At 48.5% G+C, this 27,595-nt stretch overlaps 1 protein-coding gene across 2 annotated transcripts in view; it reads left to right on the top strand.

Moving 5' to 3' along the window:
- The window catches only part of NEDD4L (neural precursor cell expressed, developmentally down-regulated 4-like, E3 ubiquitin protein ligase), a 371,596-nt gene that overhangs the window by 120,423 nt on the left and 223,578 nt on the right, over positions 1–27,595 (top strand). For both annotated transcript variants that reach the window (XM_018039444.1, XM_018039445.1), the window contains exon 2: positions 1,133–1,206. In XM_018039444.1, coding sequence (XP_017894933.1) covers positions 1,133–1,206 — 74 coding nt within the window. The remainder of the gene's footprint in view (positions 1–1,132; positions 1,207–27,595) is intronic.

The following is a 27,595-nucleotide window of genomic DNA, read 5'->3' on the forward strand; positions in this document are numbered from 1 at the left end:
ATTACTTTTCTCTAGCCCCTCTGCACGTGGGTCCCCAAGGGCTCCATCCAGAGCTATTTTTCCTTCTCACTCTTCTTGGATAACTTCTCACACATCTTGAGCTCTCCCTGCCAACTCTACACTGAAAACTCCCAAGTATCTAGCCAAGACTAGGTGTCTCTCCTATTTATCTATTTAGTCATCTTCCCCCCACCCCCGCCATCTGGTTGTTTCATATGGCACCTGGAATTCAACTGAATCCTCTATTTCAATTTATGTTAAGACTTAGTGACCGAAACCAGAAACCTGAGGGTTACCCTGGCTTTCGTCTTCCGCTCCCTGTAAGCCATCCCATCTGTCCCAAATGTCTTAGCCGCAGACTCGACCTTCTCCCGTTGTGGCCCCGCCGCATGGCCCTGTGCTGTCTCTGTGCTCACCCCTCTCAGTAGACCACCAGCGTGTTCAAGCCCAGGCTCAGTGCCCACTGCCTTGGAGCTGCTTAGAAAACATTGGAATGAATGGATAAGCAGGTGGATGAATGAATGAATGGCTTCTGAGATGGTTTGGGGTCATTTCCATTTGGGATGATGCTTTTTCTTTCTTTTTACTGGCACGAGACATTATTTTTGCTTGCCAGCGCTGACATTTTGAAACTGTAATTTTGAGAAGAGATTTGTACCATGTGAAATTCCTCTCTCAGCCCTCACACGCATGTATATCCACTTCGAAGGAGGAATTATTTATGAAATTCATGGTATCTCGTTGCACTTGGGCGTTCATCTCAGTGGTTTCATGTGTGCGGCTGTGTTCCTGCTACAGCTGGGAAATATGTCCTATCAATGGTAGAAATAATTGATCTGCATGACCTAGTTTGAATTAAACTTGAGCTTAATTAACTTGGTTGCTGTAAATGTCGAGGGTTGTAGGACATCCACTTGCTTATTCAATCTTTGCAGTATATTCTAAGGGTTGTAGGATTTCAGAGCAGGAATAGTGCCTATGGAATTTAGTCTAAGGAAGGATCGATCACCCATTGCTTTGTTCCAGATCCCACCACTAGACTGAAGAGGAATCATTGACTTTGTGTATTGGGTAAGAAAATGATGGATCAAAAGTCTGTTTTTTAATCTATTTTTTTCCCCCTCTCCAACAGGGAGAGTCCCGTATTCTCAGAGTGAAGGTTGTTTCTGGAATCGATCTTGCCAAGAAGGACATCTTCGGAGCCAGGTATGTCTGCTTTGTTGTTATGTAGGTTTCTGGAGTTTAAGCAAAAACTTTTCAAATTCAGGCATCCTTGGGAATCACCTGGAGGGAGGGGGGCGGCTTCTTAAGGCAGAGATTGCTGCCCCCCTCCACCAGTTTCTGACTGAGTAGGCAATGCAGATACAACTGGTTCAGGGCCCACATGCTTGCAGGGGTATAGACCTTGGTCTCAGCTGGGCTGGCTTGGCCTTCCCATGGGTTTAATGAGGAAATTAGATTCAGATGTTTCTGTTTTCTGCAGCAGAAAAATAAGTTTGCGAATGTGTTTGTGTTCACTTTAGTATATTCCTCTTGGGGGTGTGTGTGTGTGTGCTTTTTCTTCATGAGCTCTAGCTGAGGGAAACAAAGGATCATTTTGTTCCTGGGAGAACTGGGTATTTTTCTGACATGTGTAATTTTGGAATTAAGAGATTGGGTGAGTCCTGTGGCATTTACAGAAGCACTGGCAGCCTGATCATTCGGGGTGTCTCAGCTTTTTAGTTCTGGGTGTTGCACCTGGTATTCCTGTATTTTTCAGTCAGCCCTGTTGACTCTTGACAGTGTGTTGCCATAAGTTGTAAGACCTGGGAGCAGAGTGAGGATTAGAGCTGCTGGGAGCTAGAATTTGAACCAGATTTCAGAGAAGAAAGCCCTTTTGAACTTTTGGCCTAAAGGTTACTGCAGAAGTTGATCTAATTTATCTTCCCTGTCTAATGGAAACAGGAAAGGTCAGTGCTTAAATCCTGAAGGGCTGCCAGTGGCCTACCACGTATGCCAGTGGTGCTGAAATGGATCGCTGGCCCTTCTCAGGACACCCTCTTCATGTTGGGTACCCCATGGGGTTGAACCACGAGGGCCATGCTGGCCGCTAGCGTCCCCTCGTCGAAACCCGGGCTCATCGTCTGTGTCCCCAGGACGGTGGCCCGTGGTGATGCTTGGGCCTCAGGGCCTCAGCCTGACCCTGGAGACGCTGCGTGACGAGGCTCATTCTGTCCAGCTCAGCTCGTCCTCCCACACCTCACTGATGCCCCTGACTGCCATTGGTCAGACCTCTTCTCTGTGCTGTCCTGTTACCAGGCCTGCTTTTTTTCATCCAATACTTACTTGTTTATTAGGCTGCTCTGGGTCTTAATTGCGGAATGCAGGATCTTTTTTCAGTTGCAGCGTGTGGGGCCTTTAGTTGCGGCGTGAGAACTCTTTGAATTGTGGCATGTGGAATCTAGTTCCCTGAACAGGGATTGAACCCGGGGCGCCCGCACTGGGAGCTTGGAGCTTAGCTACTGGATCCCCGGGGAAGTCGCACCGTGCCTGCTTTGAGTTTTATTTAGCAAAGAAATCACTAAGCTACTAATGACTTGCACCTGGTGAAATGACTATCAAGAAATCCAGGTATACCTCACTTTATTGCACTTCCCAGAGTACTGTTTTTTTTTTTTTTTAAACAAATGGAAGGTTTGTGGCAACTGTGTTGTCAGACGATGGTTGACATTACTTTTTAAGCAAGAACGTATTTTTTAATTAAGGTACTTACACTTTAAAAAAAAAAGAGTGCTATTGCACATCCAACAGACTATAAATAACTAATATATGGACTGTTTATAACTATTGCACATCTAAAGACTAAAAGTAACTATGTGATACGTCATGGGAAGCCCGAGTGTGTGTGGCTCAGTGTATGATGATATTTGCTTTATTGTGGGGCCCTGAAACTGATGCTGCAGTATCGCCTATAAATAAATAAAACTGATGCATGTTTAATATCGGGGAAATATTTTTAAAAAATCTCTCATGCTTCAGTGTGCCCAGATGACTGACTGAGGGTTAGCTTTCTGAGTCGTCTCACCAGGAAACAATGTGCTCTGGGGCGCTGCCGCCAGCCTGAGCTCCAGGTGCTGGGCGGGGAGACGGATCTCACCTGCAGTTTTTCTCATTTGACTGCGAAGCCCCCTGAGCGGCTTACCAGGCGCCTGAACCAATGCTCTAACGTTTCACTTTCCTCTTACTAAACGAGACATTTATTGGAGACAGAGGCTTCTTACTTTTTAGCATCTTTCTTCTACTACTTAACAGGCACCAGCACCAAGAGCAGAACTGGGCCGGTTGGTTTTTCACGTTCCACATTTGCACGCTGACTAGTAGATTGTGTTTTATGTAAAAAAAAATAAAAAAATGCCTATCGTTCTCGCTGACTCTGCATCAAATGTTAGGGTTTGGAAGGAAGAGGCTGGATTTGGAAAATTTCAGTCACTTTTCCTTAAATTCATTTGTGTTTTGTTTTATCCAAAACTCTTCATAAAAAAAGAAAATTGAAATGGATTCAGATTATGTTTTTCAGCCTGTTCAGAAGATCTGAGGTTAAAATTGGAGCGGAATTGAGCTCCAAATCTTATAAGAGCCAAGCAGAGCTGAGTCTTAAGTTGTTATCATTTATATGAGAAGAGAAGGGATCATTTCTCGGGGGCAGATTAGAGAGGAGTTACAGATAATGCCTCAGGACGTTCAGTGGAAAGAAGCAGTGTCGCAGCTTCAGGGACTGGGTTCCAGAAAAGGAGTCAGAAGCTCTGAGTCCGGTTCTGCGCTTCGTTGTCTCAGTGCCATGAATTCCGCACACTCCTGCCTGCCCCCCTCCCTCTCTCCTCCTCTCTAAGGTACCACCGGTCTCCAAAGACCCATTTGCCGGTGAGTGGGTGGCCCTGGGAGGGCTAGGGGACCGAGCGGGGCCACTCCACGCTGGCCTCTCCCAGGAGAAGGGCGCCGGCTCGCGCCCTATCATTTGCCTGGTGACCTGAAGGCTCTTCGACGTTATCTGGAGCACCTCCTTTCAAGTCACCTCCGGTACATTAGCAGAAAGCAGGGCAGTTTCCTGGGGTCGGAGAGAACCCCAGGGTGACTCTGGTCCACCGGTAGCAGTCATGTGTCCTAAGGGCGGCAGGGCGTGGCCGATTGTTGCAGTCTTCTGTGCTTCTCACTCCCCAGAGTGAGACCCTTTTCTCCGTGTCATCCTGAACCACAACCCGGCAGGCCCCCTTTTCCCCCAGCCCCTGTCAATGAATGTCCCCTCCACCTCTGCACCTCACAGCAACTGACCCCAACATTTTTGACATCAGGGACCAGTATCATAGAGGTTTTTCCATGGATGAGGGGAGGCCATGAGGGGGATGGTTAGGGGGATGATTCAAGTACATTGCCTTTATTGTTCACTTTATCTCTATTTTTAGTAGCAGTACATACATCAGTCCACCTCAGACTATCAGGCATTACATCTGGGAGGTTGGGGACCTCTTCCTTGTACGACCCCAGTTCTCCCTTCACAGAAGGGGGGCTGGGTAGGGGCTGGGAGCCCTGATGGTTGGAGGAGGAAGGACAGTTTTCATCAGTAGCATTGTTGGAAACTTGGACGTGATAGAAATGATACAGGGTTAGACGTGCTGGAATTTGGATTTATAGTCTGGAGTCGCAGGAGGCTGTCTGGGTCACTTGGCCTGAGGATGGGGGTCATGGTGGGTGGAGGGAGGGGTGGGTGTGTTGGTTGGAGTAGGTGATGCTGTTGGGGGCGACCAGTGCCCTGCCGGGTGGGCTCCCGGCCCCTTGGAGGCTGCTTGAGGCTGCAGCCCTGAGGACCAGTGTCTGGACCTGCCTCCGGGCTTGGGTGGCCGACGCAGCTGCACCTGAAATCCTCCCAATCCAGCGCCAAGGACACAGGGTCACTTTGCAGCTTCCGTCCAGCAAAGTCTCACTTGATTGAAAGGGCCTTTGTTGGAAGATAACTGAGCTCTTGCTCCCCTGGGACTTCTGAGCCGTTGGTCTGTGTGGAGAATGGCTGTAGTAGAGAAAGATGTCTTCTTTTGGGCCCAGCCTTCAGGGGAAGAAGGGCAGACCTCTCATCTGCCATCTCAACAGGGACACCCTTGTGTGGAACAAGTGCTGGATCAAATGGGACGTCAGGACCCGGGGTCCAGATGGAGACAGTGGTCACCCAAGGCAGAGACCCCCCGTCTTTATGGTCCACACTATGACAAACATGCTGTGTGAGCTTTTAGAAAGGCTTTTTTTTTTTTTAAGCGTGAGCAAAAGAAAATCGGACTCTTTCAAAAAGTAGGCCGTGTGTAAAATGCCAGGGACACATGAAAAGGGAAGTAAAGTCATGTTGGAAACACTGCATCCAGAGGGTTCCCGCTTCTCTTTTGGAAATGGGTGGTCTTCGTGGGACCGAGCTCGGTGTTTCCGGGTCAAGGAGACTCCGCCCTCCGGGAGGTTCCCTGGACTCCGTGCCGCTGGGCGGACTATTGCTGCTTGCTTCCTCAGGTGGCTCACTGACCTCCACACCTCTCGCCCTCCAGCTTGCTGCAGAGCGTTTTGAGCTGAGGCGCAGACCTGGACAGGTAACTCTTCCTGTGTGGTTTGATCCGCCTTCACCTGTGGGCTGAAAACCCAGTCTCCTGTTGAGGTGGCGGTTTCGGTCCCTTGGTAAGGTGGTGCACCGAGCCCTCACTGGTCAGCTTGACGCCTGCTCGGGTCCCGCCTGGGCCGCCGCCTGCCTTTCCCTCCAGCTTCTGCGGTCCCCCCAGTCCCCTAGCAGGTCACACCCTTCCATAGGCCCTATGACCTGGAAGGACTGCTGTGTGCATCGTCCCGTCATTTTATAACTGTTTCTTTCTCCCAGACTACATTTTTAACTTCTGACAGCGAGGGTTTATTTTTACTTATTTTTGACTCGCCCTGCCTTACAGGGTACCAGCACATGGTGGATTCTCAAGAAGCAGTGAACAGTGACCTCATCTCTCCCCTCCCCTGCTTTTCCTGCCCCTTCATGGAAAGCCCACAGTCCTCTCAGTGCCTGAAATGTGCTGCGTCTTTTGCCTTGGCGGTGCCTCCCCTCTGCCTGGGGTCTGCTCACATCCTTCCTGGGGCCATTCTCCCATCTCTCTGCCGGGCTCCCCAGCCGAAGAGGAGGAAACGACTCTGGCCCCTGGGCCATCCTGGCTCCGCCAGTTTTCCCCTCCCCCATCCCTCATCGCAGCACAGAGGCTGTAGCTCTTATTCTTGTTAATAAGCCCAGAGATCTTGCACAGGGCAGGTGGCTTGGCTTGACTTCAGTAGTAGAGTCTAATGATGGCAGCAGTGGTGCAGGGTGGCCTGGGGTTCCTCCAGAAAGGGTCCACTTTCTCATTCTCAGAGGTGCTATTAGCTCATCAGGCATCGCCCTCACCCCCCAGTTCTGCCACTCAGGGCAGGTACTTTTTGTAATTTTCACGAAGGGTCTGTGTAGACCAGTGGAGGGAGCCTGCCTGGGACCCTGACGCAAAATGAGTGAGGGGGAGGGAGCACAAAGGCTGGTGTCAGAAGAGCATCTCGGGGTCCTGCAGGGTGGCCAGCAGAGGGTCTCCGTTTGATGTTGATGTTTTGGCAGAATCACCGCTCCCAAGCCCACAGCAGGGAACACTTTCTTGTGGCAGTGGATCTAGAAATTTCTATGTTGTGGGGGAGGGGGGCCATGAGGCTGAGCTGGGGCTGCGATGGAAGGTCAAGACCCTGACCTTGACCCTCAGTATTAGGATCAGGATGGGGCAAAGGGCGTGAGTCATGGGTTGGGGAGCACAAGGCCGTCCGATCAGACAGAAGTGGGACCGGTGAGCTGGGCTCTTCACCAGCAGTGAAGGTGGGACAACTCTGACTTCCTGGAAAGTCTTTTAGGCATTCTCCCATCCAAGTACTAACCAGGCCCCATCCTGCTTAGCTTCTGAGATCAGACGGGATTGGGCGTGTTCAGGGTGGTACTGCCGTAGACTTAGGCGCTTTCTAATGTGGCCGAGTGAGCGAGTCCCGGTGTTTGGCCACAGTGATGTGTGCAGTCAGGGGTCCGTGCTTTCCCACATGGGGCACGAGGAAGGCGGGGGTGAGTCACGATGGCCCGTGTTTGTTGATCGTGTCCTACGTGCCAGGCACGACCTGACCTATTTACACAGTTGGCTGGATTTTCCCTAAAGCCCTTATGCCGCAGGCCCTATTGGTCTTTCCAGTTTGCAGATAAGGAAAATGAGGCAAAAAAGATAAGTTGCAAAGGCTACATACCACCAGTATGTTTGAGAGCTCTGAGCTGAGCAAGTGTCTAGGCCCTAAGCGTACGTTTTCCAGACTGTTTGGAGTGCTCCTGGAGTTGGCTGGTCCAGTGCGTGGAGTGTGATACGAAGTCATTAGAATCTGCCTAAAGTTTACGAAGAGGGGATAATTGTCTCCATCTTTTGGCTGAGGAAATCGGGGTTCAGAAGCATTGTGATCAGCCCAAGATGAAACCACTCTAGTGAGTGGTTGGGACCAAGTTGAGTCCAGATTTATCTGATTTCAGAGTTCTTTCCCATGGTAGGTTAATACTCATCTTGAGTGACTAAGGTTCAGCTTATTAGATGGGCCATTGGATTAGATGACTGTTAGATTTGATGACCAGGCAGTTTTTAAAAAGCATATTTAAAGAACTAGCCAGTTTGTGTGATGGCAGCTAACCAAGTTCCTAGAGTTGTGAGTGAATATCATCAAGTATTAGGGGGCTTCCCGGGTGGCGCAGTGGTAGAGAATCTGTCTGCTGGTACAGGAGACAGGGTTGATTCCTGGGTTGGGAAGATCCAGTATTCTTGGCAAACCACTCCAGTATTCTTGCCTGGAGAATCCCATGGACAGAAGAGTCTGGCGGGTTACAGTCCATGGGGTTGCAAAGAGTCAGACGTGACTGAGCATGCAAGAGGGAGAAAGACCATCCAGTATTAGATTTCAGATAGATGTACTTTGCTAAGTAAGCTCTTTAAAGTTTGTTTTTAGCTTAAAATATCTTTGGGGTTTCAAACTGTATTCTTTCTCAGTCAAGCTTGTATCTTGAGGCATTTAACCTTTAGTCACAGGCTTAAGCGGTGACTGAATTAGGGACATTTAACGTATCCTCCCCCTTTTCCCTCCTTAATTATGATCAGAGTCTTTATTTCAGGTTAGGGTGGGTGAAATGCTTTTGGGATCACAAAGCTGCTCCTCAAATTGAGCAGCTTTGGTGAAGACAAACCAGCTTTCAGTTCAATCGCTCAGTCGTGTCTTGACTCCTTGTGACCCCATGGACCAAAGCCCACCAGGCCTCCCTGTCCGTCACCAACTCCCAAGAGTTTACTCAAACTCATGTCCATTGAGTCGGTGATGCCATCCAACCATCTCATCCTCTGTTGTCCCCTTCTCCTCTCTCCTTCAATGTGTCCCAGCATCAGGGTCTTTTCCAACGAGTTAGCTCTTCGCATCAGGTAGCCAAAGTATTGGGGTTTCAGCTTCAGCATCAGTCCTTCCAATGAATATTCAGGACTGATCTCCTTTAGGATGGACTGGTTGGATTTCCTTGCAGTCCAAGGACTCTCAAGAGTCTTCTCCAACACCACAGTTCAAAAGCATCAATTCCTCGGCGCTCAGCTTTCTTTATAGTCCAACTCTCACATCTGTACATGACTACTGGAAAACCTATAGCTCTGACTGTATGGACCTTTGTTGGCAAAGTAATGTCTCTGCTTTTTAATATGCAGTCTAGGTTGGTCATAACTTTTCTTCCAAGGAGCAAGTGTCTTAATTTCATGGCTGCAGTCACCATCTGCAGTGATTTGGGAGCCCAAAAATATAAAGTCTCTCACTGTTTCCACTGTCTCTCCATCTATTTGCCATGAAGTAATGGGACCGGATTCCATGATCTTAGTTTTCTGAATGTTGAGTTTTAAGCCAACTTTTTCACTCTCCTCTTTCACTCTCGTCAAGAGGCTCTTTAGTTGTTCCTCGCTTTCTCCCATGAGGATGGTGTCATCTGGTATCTGAGGTTATTGAGAGAATTTTATAAAAGTTTTTGTGTGGGAGGCTCCAAGACCCATATTGTAGAGTTGCTTCTTTGGTACAGTTTCTTCTCCATTGTGTGCTGAGCTGGTAGCCTTACACTATACCTGTTTTAGTTGCTGTCATTTTTTTCTTTGGGCAGCTGGTGAAATTTAAAACACGTACGGACTTGGGTATTGGAGGGATGTAGCCACAGTCCTTCCATCTGCTAGCTACTGAGACTAATGGGGACTTAATGCCATGTGACGATAGCTCTGTGGCACCAGCTCACCCCCATCCCCCTGGTCTAGGTTGTTAACACTTTGCCGCATTGGCTGCGTCTGTTGCTTTTTTTCCTGAAGTATTCTAAAGTGAATTGTAGACATCTTGACATTTAGCCCCTGCATACTTCAGCTTGCATCTCTAGGAAAAAAAATAAGGCAAGAACAAAAGCGAAGACCATATTACTTTTAACCACCCTGCGGTTTTCACAAAATTAACAGTAATTGCCTGATGGACTCTCTTACCTAGTCCACGATCTGAATTCCTCCAGATAAAAGGCCCTGAAATGCCTTTTACGATTGGGCTGTTTAACCCAGAATTCTGTTGAGAGTCATGTATTGCAGTTAGCTGTGAGGTCTCTTAAGATCCTGTTAATCTAGAACAGTCTTGTCGCCGCTTTTTGAATGACCTTGAGGGATCAGTACATTGTCTCTCTGACCACATTTGATGGCTTCCCGTGGTATCAAACACTGTGCTCCTCTTTCTCCTGGGTTTCCTGTACATTAGGAGCTGGATCTGAAAGCTTGATCTAATCCAGTTTAGACCTGTAGTTCAGGAAAGGGGGCTGCTGTTTGATCAGGCAGGACCCAGCATCTGGTTGTCCTGTAACTGATGGAGCTAAAATCCATTCCCAGGTTAAAGTCTGTTCCCTCCACTGTCAAATTAAATCTGGCCCCAGGTAGCCAGCAAGAAATGGGCAAGGGAACAGTTTGGCACTAGAGACATGTAAATTGTAACTATTACTTTGCCTTTTCTCCCGAAAGATCAGACGTTGTTTTTTCCTTTGCCCCTTTTGGAAAACAGCAAACAAAAGAACTCTCCTCCTGTAACAGATGGGGAAACCGTGAGGCCATAAGTGCCTTGAGGGTCCCTTTGCTAAACTGCCAGTGCTTCTAGGATGCAGTGAGGCCAGGGTTTGTGTAGAGTCAGGGTTTGTTTAATGGGAGTTCTCTGCTGAATCCAGAAGTGTGTCTGTTTGGTCTGCGGTACGTTAAAGTGAAAAGTGTTAGTCTCTCAGTCGTGTCCAACTCTTTGAGACTCCATGGACTATAGCCTGCCAAGCTCCTCTGTCCATGAAATTCTCCAGGCAAGAATATTGACATGGGTTGCCATGCCCTCCTCCAGAGGATCTTCCTGACCCAGGGATCAAACCCAGGTCTCCTGCATTGCAGGCAGATTCTTTACTGTCTGCGCCACCAGGAGCCATGGTACACTAAAGAAATACAAAACTTTGAGCCAATGGATTTGGAAAATTTCATATTAAAAAAAACAGTTTTCTGGGGAAAAAATATCTCAGCAACCTAGACATCTTGGCTCATGTTCCTGTGAGGTAGAGTGGCTGGAACTGGTGGAGACCCTCTGGGTAGGACCTCACACCATGGACCCCACACCTCCTGTCATCTTTTGAGCAGCTCGCCTTCTCCACTGACGGGGCCCTCAGGCCCCTGGAGGGATGACCTGCGTTTGGTGCTCGCCTCTGCCCTGTGTGGTCTGCAGCGTGTAGAGCTGGCCTGCCTGCAGCGCAGTGCCCGCCTGGGCGCACGCAGGGCCCCTCTGCTCCGCCGAGGCTGTTTGTGGCCTGCCAGCTCCACGCAAACCTGGCCCTCTCTCTGTGCAGGCCTGCCAGAGCAGCCTCAGCTATCTAGGGCATTGCTGAGCATCACAGCATCAACACTAATGGCCTGTGGGCCAAAAGTATTTGTCTGAAAATCTGAGCTCTCACAATTAGTCATGTGGGAGCCCAGAGCACCTCGCTCACAGGCTGTTCATTCTAATTGTACTCCCCTGACCCCCAAACCCTGAAAGGATATTACACCCGTTCCTCCCAAATAAAGACATTTCCACAGCAGCCACACAACTTATTATTTTTATTCTATTCTACTTTATATTATGTTTTCTTTAAGTTTTATATCCCTCGGTAGTGGGAGGGAGGCTCAGGAGGGAGGGGATAGCCATGCATTTCTGACTGGTGCACGTTGTCGCACTGCAGAAACTGTGAGGCAGTTATTCTCCAATTTAAAAAGATAAATAATTGTCTTGATTAGATTTTCACATCAAGAGCTGCATCAGGATGACCTGAGGTATTATAAATGTGTGCTGATCTCCCAGTCTTTGTACATATGAATAGACACAGCATCCTTTTAAAATATGCCAGTCTTCATTTGCTTACCATTCAGGCCACCGGGTTTTCTAGACAGAAATGCGGGACGTGGCAGGTGGGTCAGTGCGCAGGACCAGCATGTGTCTGTCCTGTGTTAGGCCCCAAGGCTTGCTGTCCTAGCCAGTGCGGTAAGAACAGATGTTTGGAATGGTCTGGATTCCCTGAAGAGGCTGTGCTGGAATGGGCACCGATTCAGAATGCCGGGACTATCAGAGCAGTTTAAATATACACTCCTGTAAACTGGCCTTTGTGTCTTTCCGGGTTTGGTAAATGAAGCAGGTAAAGGAGACAGGCCCCCTTTCTGTACCACCCGCTCTGTTACGTTCATGAGAATCCTGCATTCACAGCCCCTCCTTTGCCTGACTCCAGACACATGAACGTGCTGGCATCTGTCATCGAAGGAACTTGGGCTCTGCCACCTGCTTAACAGAGACAGGAGGGAAAATTACCGGATGTCTCACCTTCACCTCCAGCAGCGATGAATGATGCTCTCTGGTCCCCGAGTCTCCAGGGCAGAGAATTGGATGGGTTTTAGGAAGGTGAGGAAGGGCTTCCCAGGTGTCTCGGTGGTGAAGAATCTACCTGCCAATGCAGGAGAAGCACGTTCAATCCCTGATCCAGGAAGACCCCCTGGAGGAGGCAATGGCAGCCCACCCTGCTATTGCCTGGGAAATCCCTTGGACAGAGGAGCCTGGTGGGCTACAGTCCCTGGGGTTGCAAAAGCACTGGACATGACTTACGACAGAAATATGAAGGCACCCCGCACATAGTAGATGCTTAACAAATTTTGTTCATCTGATCAGGGTGGAGCCTGAGAAAATGAAAAAAATTTAAAAGCAGCTGAAGAGCTGTGGGCAGTATTTTAATCCCCTAGTGTAATTATTTACAAAGGGCACCAGTGAGAGCAGAAATCCACGGTGCCTCTGCGGAGTGGCGGTGAAGTTTGGATCCTCTGCCCGACGTTGCTCGTCTTTCCTCCGCCTCACCCCCTCCCTGGCCGCCTCCCGCCCCTCGTTCCTGCCTCTCCTCCTTTGCGCAGCTGCCTGTGTCCCCGACCTGCACCCCAACAACGCTTCTCTTGCTTTATTCTGAAATTTATTCTGTATTTGTCTCCCAGAGGTTTCCCTTTGTGGGGGGAGGTGGGGAAGGGTGTGAGGAACTGAAGTATGACAAGGAAGGGAATGTCGCCAGCTTGAGATGAGTCAGAAGTGAAAGCGTCTCGGAATGTGTAAGACAATGGAGACAATATTTATTTTACAGAAACGGAGCTAACAACCCAGCCTCCAGGAACACAGCCAGCAGGTATTGCAGGGAGGGGGGTCCAGCGTTCAGCTGGCGGAGTACTCACCACTATAGTTTCATCACCAGAGGGATAAAGGAGGCGTCTCTCACTGTGAATGGTTCCCTGGGCGACGGCCTCCCCATCAACCGGTTCTCAGTGAAGCCCCATGTGCCCTCTCAGCTCCCTGTGCAGCTGCCTTGACCTAAATGGCATCATTCAAGGTAGAAAAACGGTTATACCTGAAGGTAATGCTTCTAAAAATGCACAGGCCAGGGACTTCTCTGGTGGCTGAGACTCATGCTTCCCAGGTAAGGGGCCCAAGTTCTATCCCTGGTCAGGAAACTCAATCCCTCATGCAACAACTAAGACCCGGCACAGCCAAGTAAATAAATAAATATTAAAGGGAAAAAAAGCACAATCCAGAATCCGTTTTGGATGCCTCTCTGTGTTCTTTAGTCACTCAGTCGTGTCCAACTCTTTGTGACCCAATGGACTGCATCACGCCAGGCCTCCCTGTCCATCACCAACTATTGGAGCTCACTCAAACACACGTCCATAGAGTCGGTGATGCCATCCAACCATCTCATCCTCTGTCATCCCCTTCTCCTCCCACCTTCAACATTTCTCAGCATCAGGGTCTTTTCAAATGAGTCAGTTTTTCGCATCAGGTGGCCAGAGTATTGGAGTTTGAGCTTCAGCATCAGTCCTTCCAATGAATATTCAGGACTGATCTCCTTTAGGATGGACTGGTTGGATCTCCTTGCAATCCAAGGGACTCTCAAGAGTCTTCTCCAACACCATAGTTCAAAAGCATCAATTCTTCAGGGCTCAGCTTTCTTTATAGTCCAACTCTCACATCCATACATGACTACTGGAAAAACCATAGCTCTGACTGTATGGACCTTTGTTGGCAAAGTAATGTCTCTGCTTTTGAATATGCTGTCTAGGTTGGTCATAGCTTTTCTTCCAATGAGTAAGCATCTTTTAATTTCATGGCTGCAGTCACCATCTGCAGTGATTTTGGAGCCCCCCCAAATAAAAGTCTCTCATTGTTTCCCCATCTGTTTGCCATAAAGTGATGGGACCGGATGACATGATCTTAGTTTTCTGAATGTTGAGTCTTAAGCCAACTTTTTCACTTTCCCCTTTCACTTTCATCAAGAGGCTCTTTACTTCCTCTTCTTCACTTTCTGCCATAAGGGTGGTATCATCTGCATATCTGAGGTTATTGATATTTCTCCTGGAAATCTTTATTCCAGCTTATGCTTCATCCAGTCCAGTATTTCTGATGATGTACTCTGCATATAAGTTAAATAAGAAGGGTGACAATATACAGCCTTGATGAACTCTTTTCCAGATTTGGCACCAGTCTGTTATTCCATATCCAGTTCTAACTATTGCTTTTTGACCTGCATACAGGTCTCTCAAGAGGCAGGTCAGGTGGTCTGGTATTTCCATCTCTTTAAGAATTTTCCACAGTTTGTTGTGATCCACACAGTCAAAGGCTTTGGCATAGTCAGTAAAGCAGAAGTAGATGTTTTTCTGGAACTCTCTTGCTTTTTCCATGATCCAGCGGATGTTGGCAATTTGATCTCTGGTTCCTCTGCATTTTCTATATCCAGTGTGTGGACATGTATCCAGAATTGTGAACATCTGGAAGTTCACAATTCACGTACAGTTGAAGCCTGGCTTGGAGAATTTCGAGCATTACTTTGCTAGCGTTGTGAGATGAGTGCAATTGTGTGGTAGTTTGAGCATTCTTTGGCATTGCCTTTCTTTGGGATTGGAATGAACACTGACCTTTTCCAGTCCTGTGGCCATTGCTGAGTTTTCCAAATTTGCTGGCATATTGAGTGCAGCACTTTCACAGCATCATCTTTTAGGATTTAAAATAGCTCAAGTGGAATTCCATCACCTCCACTAGCTTTGTTCTTAGTGATGCTTCCTAAGGCCTACTTGATTTTGCCTTCCAGGATGTCTGGCTCTAGGTGAGTGATCACACCATCATGATTATCTGGGTCATGAAGATCTTTTTTGTACAGTTCTTCTGTGTATTTTTGCCACTTCTTCTTAATATCTTCTGCTTCTGTTAGGTCCATACCATTTCTGTCCTTTATTGTGCCCATCTTTGCATGAAATATTTGGGGCAGGAGCATGGAAAATAAAGTTTTTAAGACTGCTTAGAAATTTCACCAATCTGGCAGGTTCTTCAGCGATAAATACAAGCTCTAAGTGCTATAGGCAGTCTGAATCAGGGGCCAGCAAACTCCTTTCTGTAAAGGGTCAGAGATTAACTAGTTGAGGCTTTGCAGGGCTTATGGTTTCTCGAGATAGTACAGAAGCAGCCAGGACACTAAATGAACGGGCGTGGCCATGTAGCAGTGGCCTGTGGGCCATAGTTTGCTAGCCCCTGAGAGTATAAGCTATTGATTTTCAACAATATATGTATTTAGAACTGGGAGCGCCCATATTATTTGGTCATGATTTCCAGATTAAACTGTTTCATTGAGCTGCTGGTTGATCAATGACAGACGGGAATTCAGCCAGTATTGACTTTTGGGGCATGAAGGAGTCAGGCCCCTAGAAACAGCAGTAGACTTTTTTTTTCCTTTGCTCTCTAAAGCCAGCATACTTAAAATACAGCTTGTCAAACATTTTAGATAGGCATTGTGGATTTTAAAGTCTACAAATGAGTATAAAATGTTTTTATCTTAGAGAAAATGACTTCTCAGTGCTTTATTAATACATTTATAAGAAATAGTTTTATTTAGAGGGATCCCAGCAGATGCAGAGCATAAAATACTGCTTCTTTTCTCTGCTGAGTATTTCTTAAACTTACGACCTTAGTACAAGTAATGTTTAATGAGGAATTTGCAATGTGTAACTCCTCAGTAAATTATTAAAAGAACTGGCACTCCTACTGTATAATATCAACACAAGTGATGTAAAAGTATGTTGTTGTTGTTCAGTTGCTCAGTCGTGTCCAGCTCTTTGTGACCCCATGGACTCCAGCACACCAGGCTTCCCTGTCCTTCACTATCTCCTGGAGTTTGCTCACAGTCATGTCTATTGAGTCAGTGATTCCATCCAACCATCTTATCCTCTGTCGTCACCTTCTCCTCCTGCCCTCTTTCTTTCCCAGCATCAGGGTCTTTTCCAATGAGTCGGTTCTTCACATTAGGTGGCCAGAGTATTGGAGATTCAGCATCAGCCCTTCCAATGAATATTCAGGGTTGACTGCTTTTAGGATTGACTGGTCAGATTTTTCTGTCCAAGGGGCTCTCAAGAGTCTTCTACAAACAACACCACAGTTCGGAAGCTTCAATTCTTGGGTGTTCAGCCTTGCCTCAGTTAGTATGTGCTAACATTCCTTCGGCATAAATAAGCTGCAAGGTTTGTTTCCACTGTCGGTTTTTGGTTGATTGTTTTGCTTCCTCTTTTGAACAACTGATCATTGTTTTAAAGTCTTTATCATTGTTAGTTGCTGGAAATTAGGCATTCATGGTAGGAAGGTAGAGAAGCATTCAAAAGAAATACTGCATTTCAAGTTTGTGGGCAACTGGTTGAGAAATCAGAATGGATGAATCATAACTTTATCACAGTTTCTTTTTCTTTTTGCTGGTAAGAAAATGACTGTTGCTTATATATTCTCTTTCTCTCTCTCTCTCTCTCTCTCTCTCTCTCGTAAACTCTTGGGAATTCTTTGCAAACAGTGGTTTAATTTTGTTGAAGTGATTTTCTATGTTATCTGCACAGTCTGGACAGTAAAAGAAAAGATAATAAAAGAAAAATGTGCAAATTCCTTTCTTCCAGAATGGGTTACTGGCTCCCTGCAGTGTGATTTCATTTTCCCTCTGTTATTAAGAATGTAGTAGAACCAGCATGTGCTGGAAATGAGATTTGAATGCCCAAGTACCTGAATCAGCCTCTTTTGTTTGCAACAACAACAAACCAGTATCTTGGCCTGAAATGTCAAAATATTTGTTCTTTCTCTGGACTAATGTTTCTCAGCCAACGGCCTCACCGTCTGTGTATCTGGGCCTCCAGGTTAGGCACTGGGGCGTTGTCCTTGGCTGTCCCATCCCTCCAGCTCTTCCTGGTCCCTGTTTGTGCAGAGGGCTTCCTGAGCGGGGTTCACATCTTCAGGTCAGTCCTCTTCCCCTGCCCCTCGGCACATGAAGAGAATTCGAAAGTCACTCGGTCGGGTTCGACTCTTTGTGACCTCATGGACTATACAGCCCACGAGGATCCTCCAGGGCAGAATACTGGAGTGAATAGCCTTTCCCTTCTCCCGGGGATCTTCCCAACCCAGGGATGGAACCCAGGTCTCCTGCATTGCAGGTGGATGCGGATTCTTCACCAGCTGAGCCACCAGGGAAGCCCCATGAAGAGCGTGCTCCCTCTCAAAGAGACCACATTCCGCTGCTGGTGGGCCCTTCAGCCATCGCTCCCACAGTGGATTAAGGTCCTGACTCCGGCGCCCTCTGTCTGCGCCCTCCATTTGGCCTCGGCTCCCTGCCCCCCAGAGCTGTGCTCAGATCCGTGCTTCTGGCGCCCCTGACGGCCACCATCTCCCTCTTGCACAGCCATCTCCTTCACGACGATGCCCAGGGAGACCGCCTGCAGGCGGCTTTCCCCACCTCCGCGCCCACCTGGCCCAGGGGTGGGGCAGCGCGTCGTCCCCCAGCCGGGTGCTGGGCGGTCACGCTGTGCGCATGCGCTTCCCACACATTTCGCCGCCCACCCCATGGTCAGTTTCCTTTTCTTGCTTCGGCCCTCCTTCAGTATATGCTCCAGTTTTCCTTACCTTCTCATCTCATAATTTCTTATTTTACTGGTCTGCATGTAAAGACCCTCATTCTTTACAGTACTTAGGTTATACAGTTTAGTAACATAAAAAAGCCTCTACCAGCACATACCACATTACTTTCAGCTTCTTATGTTGAAGCTACCACAACTGCCTTTAATTTGAAGGAGGGCCTCACCCTTAGCCCCTCTGACTTTGTAGAATTCGCTGGAGGAGAGGCATTGTGAAGCGTCCCTGACCGTGAAGGTTTCTGAATCCTGTGTAGCTACACTCAGCTGTGTGGGGGAATTATAGCTCCCTCTGGTGGCCAGACCATCAGGTGCATTTTCGTTCTGGACTATTAAAATAATTTTCTTATCTAGTAATCCTCGGGAGTTCATTTTAAATTTTAAAAATTCAAATCTTATTTGGCAGGTATTTGAATTATTCTCAATAGTGACATACAGAGGAGTGAAGATTTTACTTTAAGCAGTCCATACTTTTTACACAGTTGGTTTTAAAATAGACAGCACATAGCATTAAGCTTTATTTCCTTCATTTCCTTCTCTTTCTCTGCCAAGTAATTTCCTAGAGTTGTAGATCATCACAATACAAGGCCATGAACTAGAAAGGAATAAATAAATATTGAGAAGAAATGAAATTTTTCAAATGAAGGTCCAGTATGGCCCAAAGACAAAATAAATTTAATGAATTTTCAGTTTCACATTTTTATGGATCAGACCTTTAAAATGCATTTTTCCTTATGAAAGGAATTTCCAGACTGACATTCTTAATATAGAGAGATAGTAATATAAAGAGTTATGTATATCCATGCTCATGTGGGAGACAGGTGTGGATGGTTTGAAAAATATTTGTATTTGGCTTTGGAAATTAAAATATATAGTTTGCATATGCTTCTGTCTGAGGTTGTGGGAGTTTTTAGCACTATGGAGAAGTTAATGAAAGCAATCCATGACATGAAAAACAGACTTAGGAAAGACTAGAGGGTTTTAAAATTTTTCTCTTGTCATCTCTGTAGCTAAGTTTTTAATGATGCGTGTAGATAGCAGTGCTTTTCAGATTGATGACAGTGACCTTCGAAGAACAATAGCAGCAGCAATTAATTTTTTTTTTTAATGAAAGCTTGGCTAATTTTCTCTCAGGTGTGCTTGGGGGGTTTTAAGATAACATTCTGCTGGTGGCTGGGAAGGGTGCTTCTTTGTGGGCAACCTACTTGAGTGGGCAGGTTACAGCCAAGGGCTTATTTCAACAGAACAGGGAGCGGCTCCAACAGCCCAGGAGAGAACAACACGGGCCGTCTCTCGACTCACCTTGCTTGCTCTCTTCTCCCTTCACGTTTTTTCATGTCTGTAAATACCGACAAGACACAATACCACGCGGAACGCCATAAAGGCTTTCAGTGGGACAAAAAAAATTGGGAGGCACTGGGGAGAAAGATTAGGGAGAAAATTGTGCGTCCGTCTGTAATGGCAGTGGATCGTTTACTTTCTTCTCAGCTGAAGATATTCCAGTTTATTACGGCCGTCAGGGGGGCTCTCGTGAGCTAATGTTCTCAGCCCCAACAGGGCTGGGACGAGAGACAAACACAAGGCCTACTGTGTGTTTTCTCTAGACACCCCTTCCCCTGAAAAAGGCCTGCCTCCAAAGCAAAGAGGTGAGTCATCCACAGCAACAGCAAAGCTCTAAAACCGTCTCAGCTGAGAAGATGCTGCCTCAGTGGAATGGGACTTCTTCCGGTGCAGAGGTCTGGGAGACAGGGTGTGAGCTCCACGGACTGCAGACAGGCTCAGCCGTCCAGAGGGTGCTAACCCTTGCTGCAGGAGGTGTGTTTTGTCACCCTAGGTCACAGCCTCACTCAGCGTCCCCTGCCTTTTGCCTCCCTCTGGCTTTATTTTATCCTCTTGAGCATTGTGGTCCGTCTGAGGGCTTCTTTACGGAGCAGACTAAGCAGAGAGTCCCTCATAACAGTGAGGATGGCAGCGGAAACGTCGCCATGCCTGAGAGCCTCTAAGTCCTTTAAGCTGGGCTGAAAATTGGCTTCAAATAGTAAGAACAAACAGGTTTGAAAAAAAATTGGATAGAGGTGGCTCAATTCTGTTCCTTTTTTTTCCCCCAAAAAAGAAACCCCACAGTGCTAATGGGCAGTGGATCATAAATGGTTTTCCAGTTTAATAATGAGGAAGGCAGACCAGTGGGGGGCGGGGGGTTGTTCTTGTTTAATTTCAAATTTGCATATTTAAGTGATATAGAAATTGGTGCCTGCTAATTGTGGAAATCTCAGTAGACATGTAAGAGACAGGAAATAAAAGCCTCTCTCTGTCTCGCTCCCAAGCTTACTGAGATAGATCCTTTGAACATACCCCCACCCCCAGATCCGTATGTGTGTGTGTGCGCGCGCGAGTGCACGAGAGAGATTGGGGGGGGCGGGGGCATGAGAGTCACACCCTACAATCCTGGGAACTCCTCTCGATTCCCCAGTAGCTGTGGCCGTGTTTCTAGTTCGTCCCTCATAAGCATCTGTGTCTTAGCCTTTTCTGTGGCCAAGCAGTGTGTCTGAGAATGCTGCAGAGCCAGTGCATGGAGTGGCCTCTCCTCGGGTCCAGAGAAGCCTGGGCTTGGCTTAGAGATGGCCTTCTTGTTTGGCCAGAAGTAACGGCACAGGCCTTCACTCTTGTTGTAGCCAGACTTTTGCGTTTCGTATCTTGGGTTTTTTTATTTCAGGTATGTTTTTGAGCCCCTACAATGTTCCATGCACCATGGAAGGCACTGGGCGGGAGGGGAACTTCGAGGCCCTGCCCACTCAGAGCTTAAATTCCACACCCCTTTCATCATCGAAGTCTTGGGCCAACTGCAGAGGGAACCACCTTGAAAGATACCTGCCCCCCGCCGCCCCCCACTTTTGGGAGTCCTGGTTGGAGGACTCTTGCTCCTCGGAATCTGGTTGCCACTGGTTATAAACGATGCTCCAGGTGGAGATCACCTGTTGAGCATCCTTCATCCTCAGTGCGAACATTTGCCCATTCAGGTGCGCTCATGTTGGGACTAAGTGAATCCTTAGCTGGCAGTCTGGCAATGCCATCCTCCAGCGAGCTCTCTAGGTTGGATGAACCATCACCTGAGCCACAGCTTCTCAGCCCGCCTGGCCCCCTCCTGGCTGGGAGCTCTTGCTGGAGCGTCTCATCTAGCAGATTGAGTTGAGTATTGCCTGCAAAGCTCCTGACTGCACGCATAGGCTTCATAGCTACAGCTGACTGTTTCTTGCCCTTGTGGGTATCACTTTAGCTTGCTTCTTTGTATGTGAATGACCGAAGTTTTACTCTAAATTTGTGAAAACCTTTTTTGGCCTAAAAAAAAAATTTTTTTTTAAAGAAATTTGCTTCCACCCTCTTCCTTTTTATAGTCTACTTTATTCGTTTCGGTTTCTGATGTCAGAGGAGTTCCATGTTCATTTATAGAAAGAAAAAATCAGTTAGAGAGGAAGCAGCTACTGCAGGGAAGAAGGCCTGTGCCCTGCAGGCTTCGGGGTTGACTGTTGGCAGCAGGGACTTTCGCGGGAGGGTAGGTGTGCCTGGCTTCGGTGCCACCGCCTCTGGGCACCTGTCCTGCTGTGGTGCTGTCTTTTGTGTGAGGGAGGTTCTGGGGTCAGGTGGGGTTCACCCTCTCACAGAGCTTCCTGACTCGTGATTTCCCGCCAGCATCCTCCTGGACGGTTTTGAGTGTGGAGGTGAGGTCTTCCTGGGGATGCTCCCTGGACCATCCCAGAGGCCTTGAGGGGGCGCATGGGACCGTGGCGCACAGGTTTCTAAAGGAGCTGGGTCAATGTTTAAAGATTCTCTCCATGATTAAGCATGGTGTCTTCCCGAAGGCTTTTTCAGAGTCTTGGTTTTTTGAGTCAAAGGCGTCCTTTTTCCAAGCCCCGCTCTCCCATCTCTGGCAACGGGAAACCGCATCCTGTCAGCGTCACTGATGAGTGATGCTAATTAGCGATGGTCCTTGGTTTCCAGGTACTCGCAGCTGGTGCTAGTGGTAAAGAACCCGCCTGCCAGTGCAGGAGATGCAGGAGACCTGGATTTGACCCCTGGGTCGAGAAGATCCCCTGGAGGAGAGCATGGCAACCCACTCCAGCCTTCTTGCCCAGAGAATCCCATGGACAGAGGAGCCTGGCGGCTGCAGTCCACGGGGTTGCAAAGAGTTGGACACGACTGAGCACGCACACCTTGGTCTCGAGGCACTTGTGCTGGAGGGCAGCGCGGAGTGCAGCTCAGTGGGTGCACATGTTCACCGGTGCCAGGGGAGTGATGGGGAGGTCTGCTGTGAAGGGACCCTGGGGTGAGGCTACTGGGTCTGCGGTCTGAATATCACTCACTTCCCTGGGCTTTTCTAATCTGGAGCTTGGAGTCAGCAAGAGTTGTTGGGGCAAGATTTCAAAAGGAAAGATCCCTTTCCCATAACACACAGTTTAAACCTAGCAATATCCACAAATTTTTTTTTTTTGATATCCACAAAGTTGTTTGTTTTCTTTTTTAAAGAGGCTCAAGTTGGTCACCTTAGTGACAACAAACAGTGAGAGAAGTTATGAGTGAGCAGGCCAAATCTGTCTGAAGAGTGTGTATGGCCGAAAAGATGCCAGAAAGTTTAAAAAAGACTGGGGATAATCCTGCCAGTTTCTAAGAACAGAGAAAGAGCGCGTTTTCTTCATAGAAAATGATGGCCTGCAAATCAAGGAAACGACCTATCACCTAACTGGAGAATGATCATCGGAGAGCGCGCACGGAGTTCAGGGAAGAGGGGATGCCAGTGACGACCAAACGCGTTGAGACAGCGACCTGCACCCGCCGTGAGAGAAGGGGCAGTTCAAGCTCTAGCGTAAAACCTTTCTCAGCTCTCGTGTTTTCAGAAAGGAAGAATTTTAATGGCAGTATGTTAATATGAGGGTGACGAAATGGCTCCCCTTTAATCTGTCACCGGAGGGCATTGAAGTGGGTGCAGCCGCTAGCAAATGTTGAGTAAAATGACAGGAGCCAGCCCTCCCAGTTCGGCTATTTTATTCAAAAGATGAGCTTCATGCCTGTGTGAAGTGATGAGGTTACAAGAGTGCACATTCCCTCGTTGGTCTAATCAGAAAAGATTAGAAAGAACCAAGCGTGTCTGTTAAAAAACAGCTGAATCCGGGAACTTCCCCGGTGGTTCAGTGGCTAAGATTCCACCCTTCCGATGCAAGGGGCCCAGGTTCCAGCCCCTGGTCGGGGAAGTGCCATGTGTCATGGGGTGTGGCCATAATTAAATGCATTATTTGTTTTTAAAGGTTAGTGTTTTGTTTTGTTTTTAAACAAAGCAAAAAAAAAAAAAAAAAAAAAAACCAGCTGAATCCCGTGTTCTGACATCAGCATCTGCTCTGCTGGTTCTCCTTTTCTCTGCTGGTTTTATTCTCAACCAGGTTTCTTTTCTCTCTTTAATGGCTGCTCTAGACTCCCATTCATGACAGAGGGTGGCTCTGGCAAAGTTTAGGACTTACCTTCTGTTGGGTCACTCCCCGACCTGTGAGCAGGGCAATGGGGCATTCTTTAAAATGCCCTGTTGTGGAATAAATCACTCCTTTATATTAAGGAAGAAAGTCAACCCGATGACTCACCCCCCTCCTGTCTTCACTTCCTCTTCGCATTCCCAGGAGGGCTTTCTGTCCTTAGATGTCATTTATGGATGAAGCAACAGAGTCCAAGACCTGTATTTTGAAACATTGTGGTTTTATGCATTATAATTAGATCACCATCATGATATCAACCTTAGGAGATAGAAACTAGTCTTTGCAGGTTCCAGTGGAGGAAAGCCCAGGATCAGAAAGGGTAAGCCACTCGCCTGAAGTCTCAGCAGGGAGGCGGCAGAGCCAGCTTGGCCTCCAGGTGGTGTAGGCTCTGTTCTCATCCACGTTGCCTGCGTAGCTCCTGGGGCACCTGGTCCAGCCCCCAGCCGGTCTGATCCAGCTGGCTTGGGGTGAGACCTGGGCATTGGTGTTCACAGGCCCCAGGGGTTTGGAATGGGCCGGGAAGCCACCAGCAAAGGCTGAAGGTCCCTGACGGTCTTAACGTGGCGAAGGGCTCAGACCGCTGGTTCTCTCCTTTCCGGAAGAGAACTCTGGCTCACATGGTCAGGCCTGTCCTTATGTGAGAAAGTCATCTTTGAAGTAAGTAAGAGATGCTTGGAAAGATGTGAAGCGGCAGACAGTGGGCAGGACTGTTGTAGGCAGGAAGCGCTGGGCACAGCGAGGGTTCTAGGAGAAAACTCGCTTTCCTGTCTCTCCGGATGGTAGTCTTTGATGGTCAGCCTTTATCAGCTTCCCATGAGATGACTGCAGGCGGGCCAGGGGAACGCAGAGGAGCATTGTGATGACTTCACGTTTGTCCTCCTCGGGGCACTGCGTTTCTGCACTCATGCCTGGAGACGTTACTCGGCCGCATTGGCAGGTATGGAATGGAGCTGGGGGACAGGAACCCGAGAAGGAGGCGCAGCTTCTGGATGGGAAATTCGATGCACAGGGTGGGGACTGGGGAAGAAAGGTTGTAAAGGGAAAGAAAGTGTTTCCTTAGGGTGGTTGTCACCTGGGACACACGCGCGCACACAGCACGAGAGCTGTGAGCTTTAGTTTTATTGGGGAACTCACTGAGGACGCCGGCCCGGGAAACAAGCTCTGGACTGGTCTGAGCAACAGTTCTGGAGAGGTGAGGGTGGTGGGGGGGGGGGGGGCTATGCCTAACGCTTCTCTTCTGCGTGCATGGGTGCTGAGTCACATCTCAGAGATGAGAGTTTTGGGTGAAGTTAGAAGAGGATAGATTTATTACTTGCCAGGCTAAGGGAGACATAGCTGGTTCTTGCCTCAAAACTATGGATCCCAACTTGGAGAGGATAGTGAGAGGTTTCACGGTGATGGTTCAAAGAGGGTGTGATCAGCTTGCGGACATTCTTCTGATGGGTTGGTGTTGAGGTATGTAGGAGGCACCATCATCGGCCTTCATGCTCCAGCTGGTCTGGGGTCTGCATGCTTGTGGGCAGCATATCGTGTTAATCGTTAACTTCTCCCACCTGGAGAGGTTTCAGTATCTGCAGAATAGCTCAAAGATATTGCTGCGTGTATCCCTTAAGGGGGAAACAGGACCTCGCCCCAAGGGTGCTCTTGACGGTTTCTCGTTGGTCTCCGATCTCCTCCCTTCCCTAATTAATAACCGTTTGGATCTGTCCATTGGAACTTAGGGAAGGTCATGGCAGCTGAATGATGACTTTCCCTGTAATCAGAGAAATGGGGGACGCAGAAAGGCTTTGTGCCCAGGAGCCCCACTGGACCCTGCTTGGTATTGGGGGGTTGTAATTTTGGTAAAGACTGCAAAGAGATCCAACCAGTCCATCCTAAAGGAAATCAACCCTCAGTACTCACTGGGAGGACTGACGCTGGAAACCCCATACTTTGGCCACCTGATATGAAGAGGCAGCTCACTGGAAAAGACCCTGAAGCTGAGAAAGATGGAGGGCAGGAGGAGAAGGGGGCGACAGAGGATAAGATGGTTGGATGGCATCACCGAATTGATGGACATGAGTTCAGCAAACTCCAGGAGGTGGTGGACAGGGAAGGACAGGGAAGCCTGGTGTGCTGCAGTCCATGGGGTCGCAAAGAGCTGGACACGACTTAATGACTGAGTAACAGCAACGTGCAACCAAACACACATCTCGGTAGAAGGCTCCTGCTAAGTCATGAAGAGCAGTGTCTCCATGAGTGATTTTAGTGCTTTTCTGGGCATGAGGAGATGGAAGACATTGGGTTAATAAAATTTTCTCCTGAAGGCCTGTTCTGTTTTTTCAGAGCACAGAGTGCCCCGTCCCTGATCTCCATCCTGAACCCCTGCCAGGGAGTGTGGAAGGCCTGGGACAGCACCAGCCAGTGACTTCATTCCTGTAGGGCCAGAGAGTGACAGTCTCTCAATTGTCCCTGTAAGCCCGGAAAGGAAGAACTGGAAGTTTAGGAAACTGCGCGATTGGGCTGTATGTTCGTTGCACTCTCTTATGCCCAGATGTTGCACTTGGTCCTTGCCATGAGTGATGTTCATAGAGGGTGTGTGAGCCCACATCTGACACACGTCATTTTCGCCTTTCCTCAGACAGGGCTTCACTAAGCTACTGGGGAAGGAGAGATGTAAGGCAGAGCACATGTATAGAACTTCAGAGCTGAGAGACACCCTAGAGCCGGGAGGTCTCACGCCTGGCCCTGCCTTAGGGGAGCCTCGGAAACACGCTGGTGTCGGGACTCCCTTGTGAGATTCGTCTGTTTGTCCTGGAGTCACAGCTAGAGGCAGGGTGAGGCCTTGGGCCCCCTGAGCGTGGCACAGTCTGTGCTCCTGTGACCAGGGCCGGCCCCGGGGCTCTCTCCAGGATCGTGTCCCTCAAGCCCCTCAGTCTCTGCTCTTGACCTTCCCAAGAGCATCCCACTCCTGGGAATGGATGGAAGTTGCGTAAATGCACACTTCCGTGCACGTATCCAACTCTTGGCGACCCCATGGACTGTGGCCCACCAGGCTTCTCTGTCCATGGGATTCTCCAGCCAAGAACACTGGAGTGGGTTGCCATTTCCTCCACCGGGGGATCTTCCTGACGCAGGGATCAAACCCCTATCTCCTGGGATTCCTGCATTGCAGGCAGATTCTTTACTGCTGAGCCACTGGGAAAGCCCTGAACACACAGGCACACCTAAGGAGAAGCTGGTCTCTCTGCACAAGTGATCAGGATGTATAGTCTGGCGAGCAGGTTCATTCATGCATTGTTTTTCTAATGAAAATGGTTGCGCAGCTTAATGTTCTTCCAGTCGGTATGTGTGGCGGGAAAGAAGTGGGGAGCTGGTTCTTCCTCTGCACTGTTCGCCTGCATCAGTCAGGGAGCCCTGACCTTCTCTCCCCGGCCCCTTTGTTATGCAGCAGGGCTGAGAAAGAAAGACTTATCTTTCAGCCATCCAGGGCGCCAGGCAGAGGCCAGGAAGCCAGACTGGGGCTTTGTACTCCCCCACCAGCTCTGAGACTCTTTGTCTTCATCTGGTATTTACTCAACACCTGTCACCTCCTGGGAATCTTTAAAATTCTTCTGGAAAGAAACCATTCTGCCTTAAGTGTCTATTTTTAGACTGTGTATAAAGCCCACATTGGATTTCTGCTGCTGTCTCTCTATTTGGTGTTTGAAAGGCAATGGGATCTTTTGTCTTTAAAAGTTCAGCACCTCTGACTGCTTTCCCACCTGAACCCCAAACCCCTGGGATGCTCTGGGGTTTAGCTCTTCTTCCCTCATTCTGACCAGAACTGAAACCACAGGCGATGACCTTTATATCAGAGCAGATGAAATAATACACGTGGGGGAGTGGAGGGAAGGAAGCTATTTCAGTACATTGAGCCTGGAGTTCGAGTGAGTGTGAATCCGGCTGTCTGGATCTGCTCGGGGCATATTTATCCTGTTCAGCGAGACTGCTTTGAGCTTTGGACTCTGCAGAAGCTGCTCAAGTTCAGGACAGGTCTTTCTGACAGTTCCTAGCCGAAGGAGTTAGCAGTGTGGATAAAGAATGTCACCTGCCACATCCGTAAACAAAGAACCATGTGCCCATCAAGCCATCGGCCACTGCATCCCCCCTCCGCTGTGCACCCTGAAGGCGAGAAAAGCAGGACAGTGGCCCTAAGAGTTAAGCGTTAGTTGCTCAGTCCTGTCCAACTCTGAGACCCCCGTGGACTGGAGCCCATCAGCCTCCTCCATCCTGTCCAACTCTGAGACCCCCGTGGACTGGAGCCCACCAGCCGCCTCCATCCATGGAGGACGATACTGGAGTGGGCTGCCATTCCCTCCTCCTGACCCAGGGCAGATGGTTTACTGCCTGAACCACCAGGGAAGCCGGTGCTTAGGGAAGCACTGAACTCATTGGCTTGATGAGCAGCAATCTTTGTGATGCTGACTGCCTGGTTTCAGTTGCAAACTTCTGTATATCCTGGCCCCTCCC

Source organism: Capra hircus, chromosome 24 (assembly GCF_001704415.2).
Source record: "Capra hircus breed San Clemente chromosome 24, ASM170441v1, whole genome shotgun sequence".
NCBI lineage: Eukaryota > Metazoa > Chordata > Mammalia > Artiodactyla > Bovidae > Capra > Capra hircus.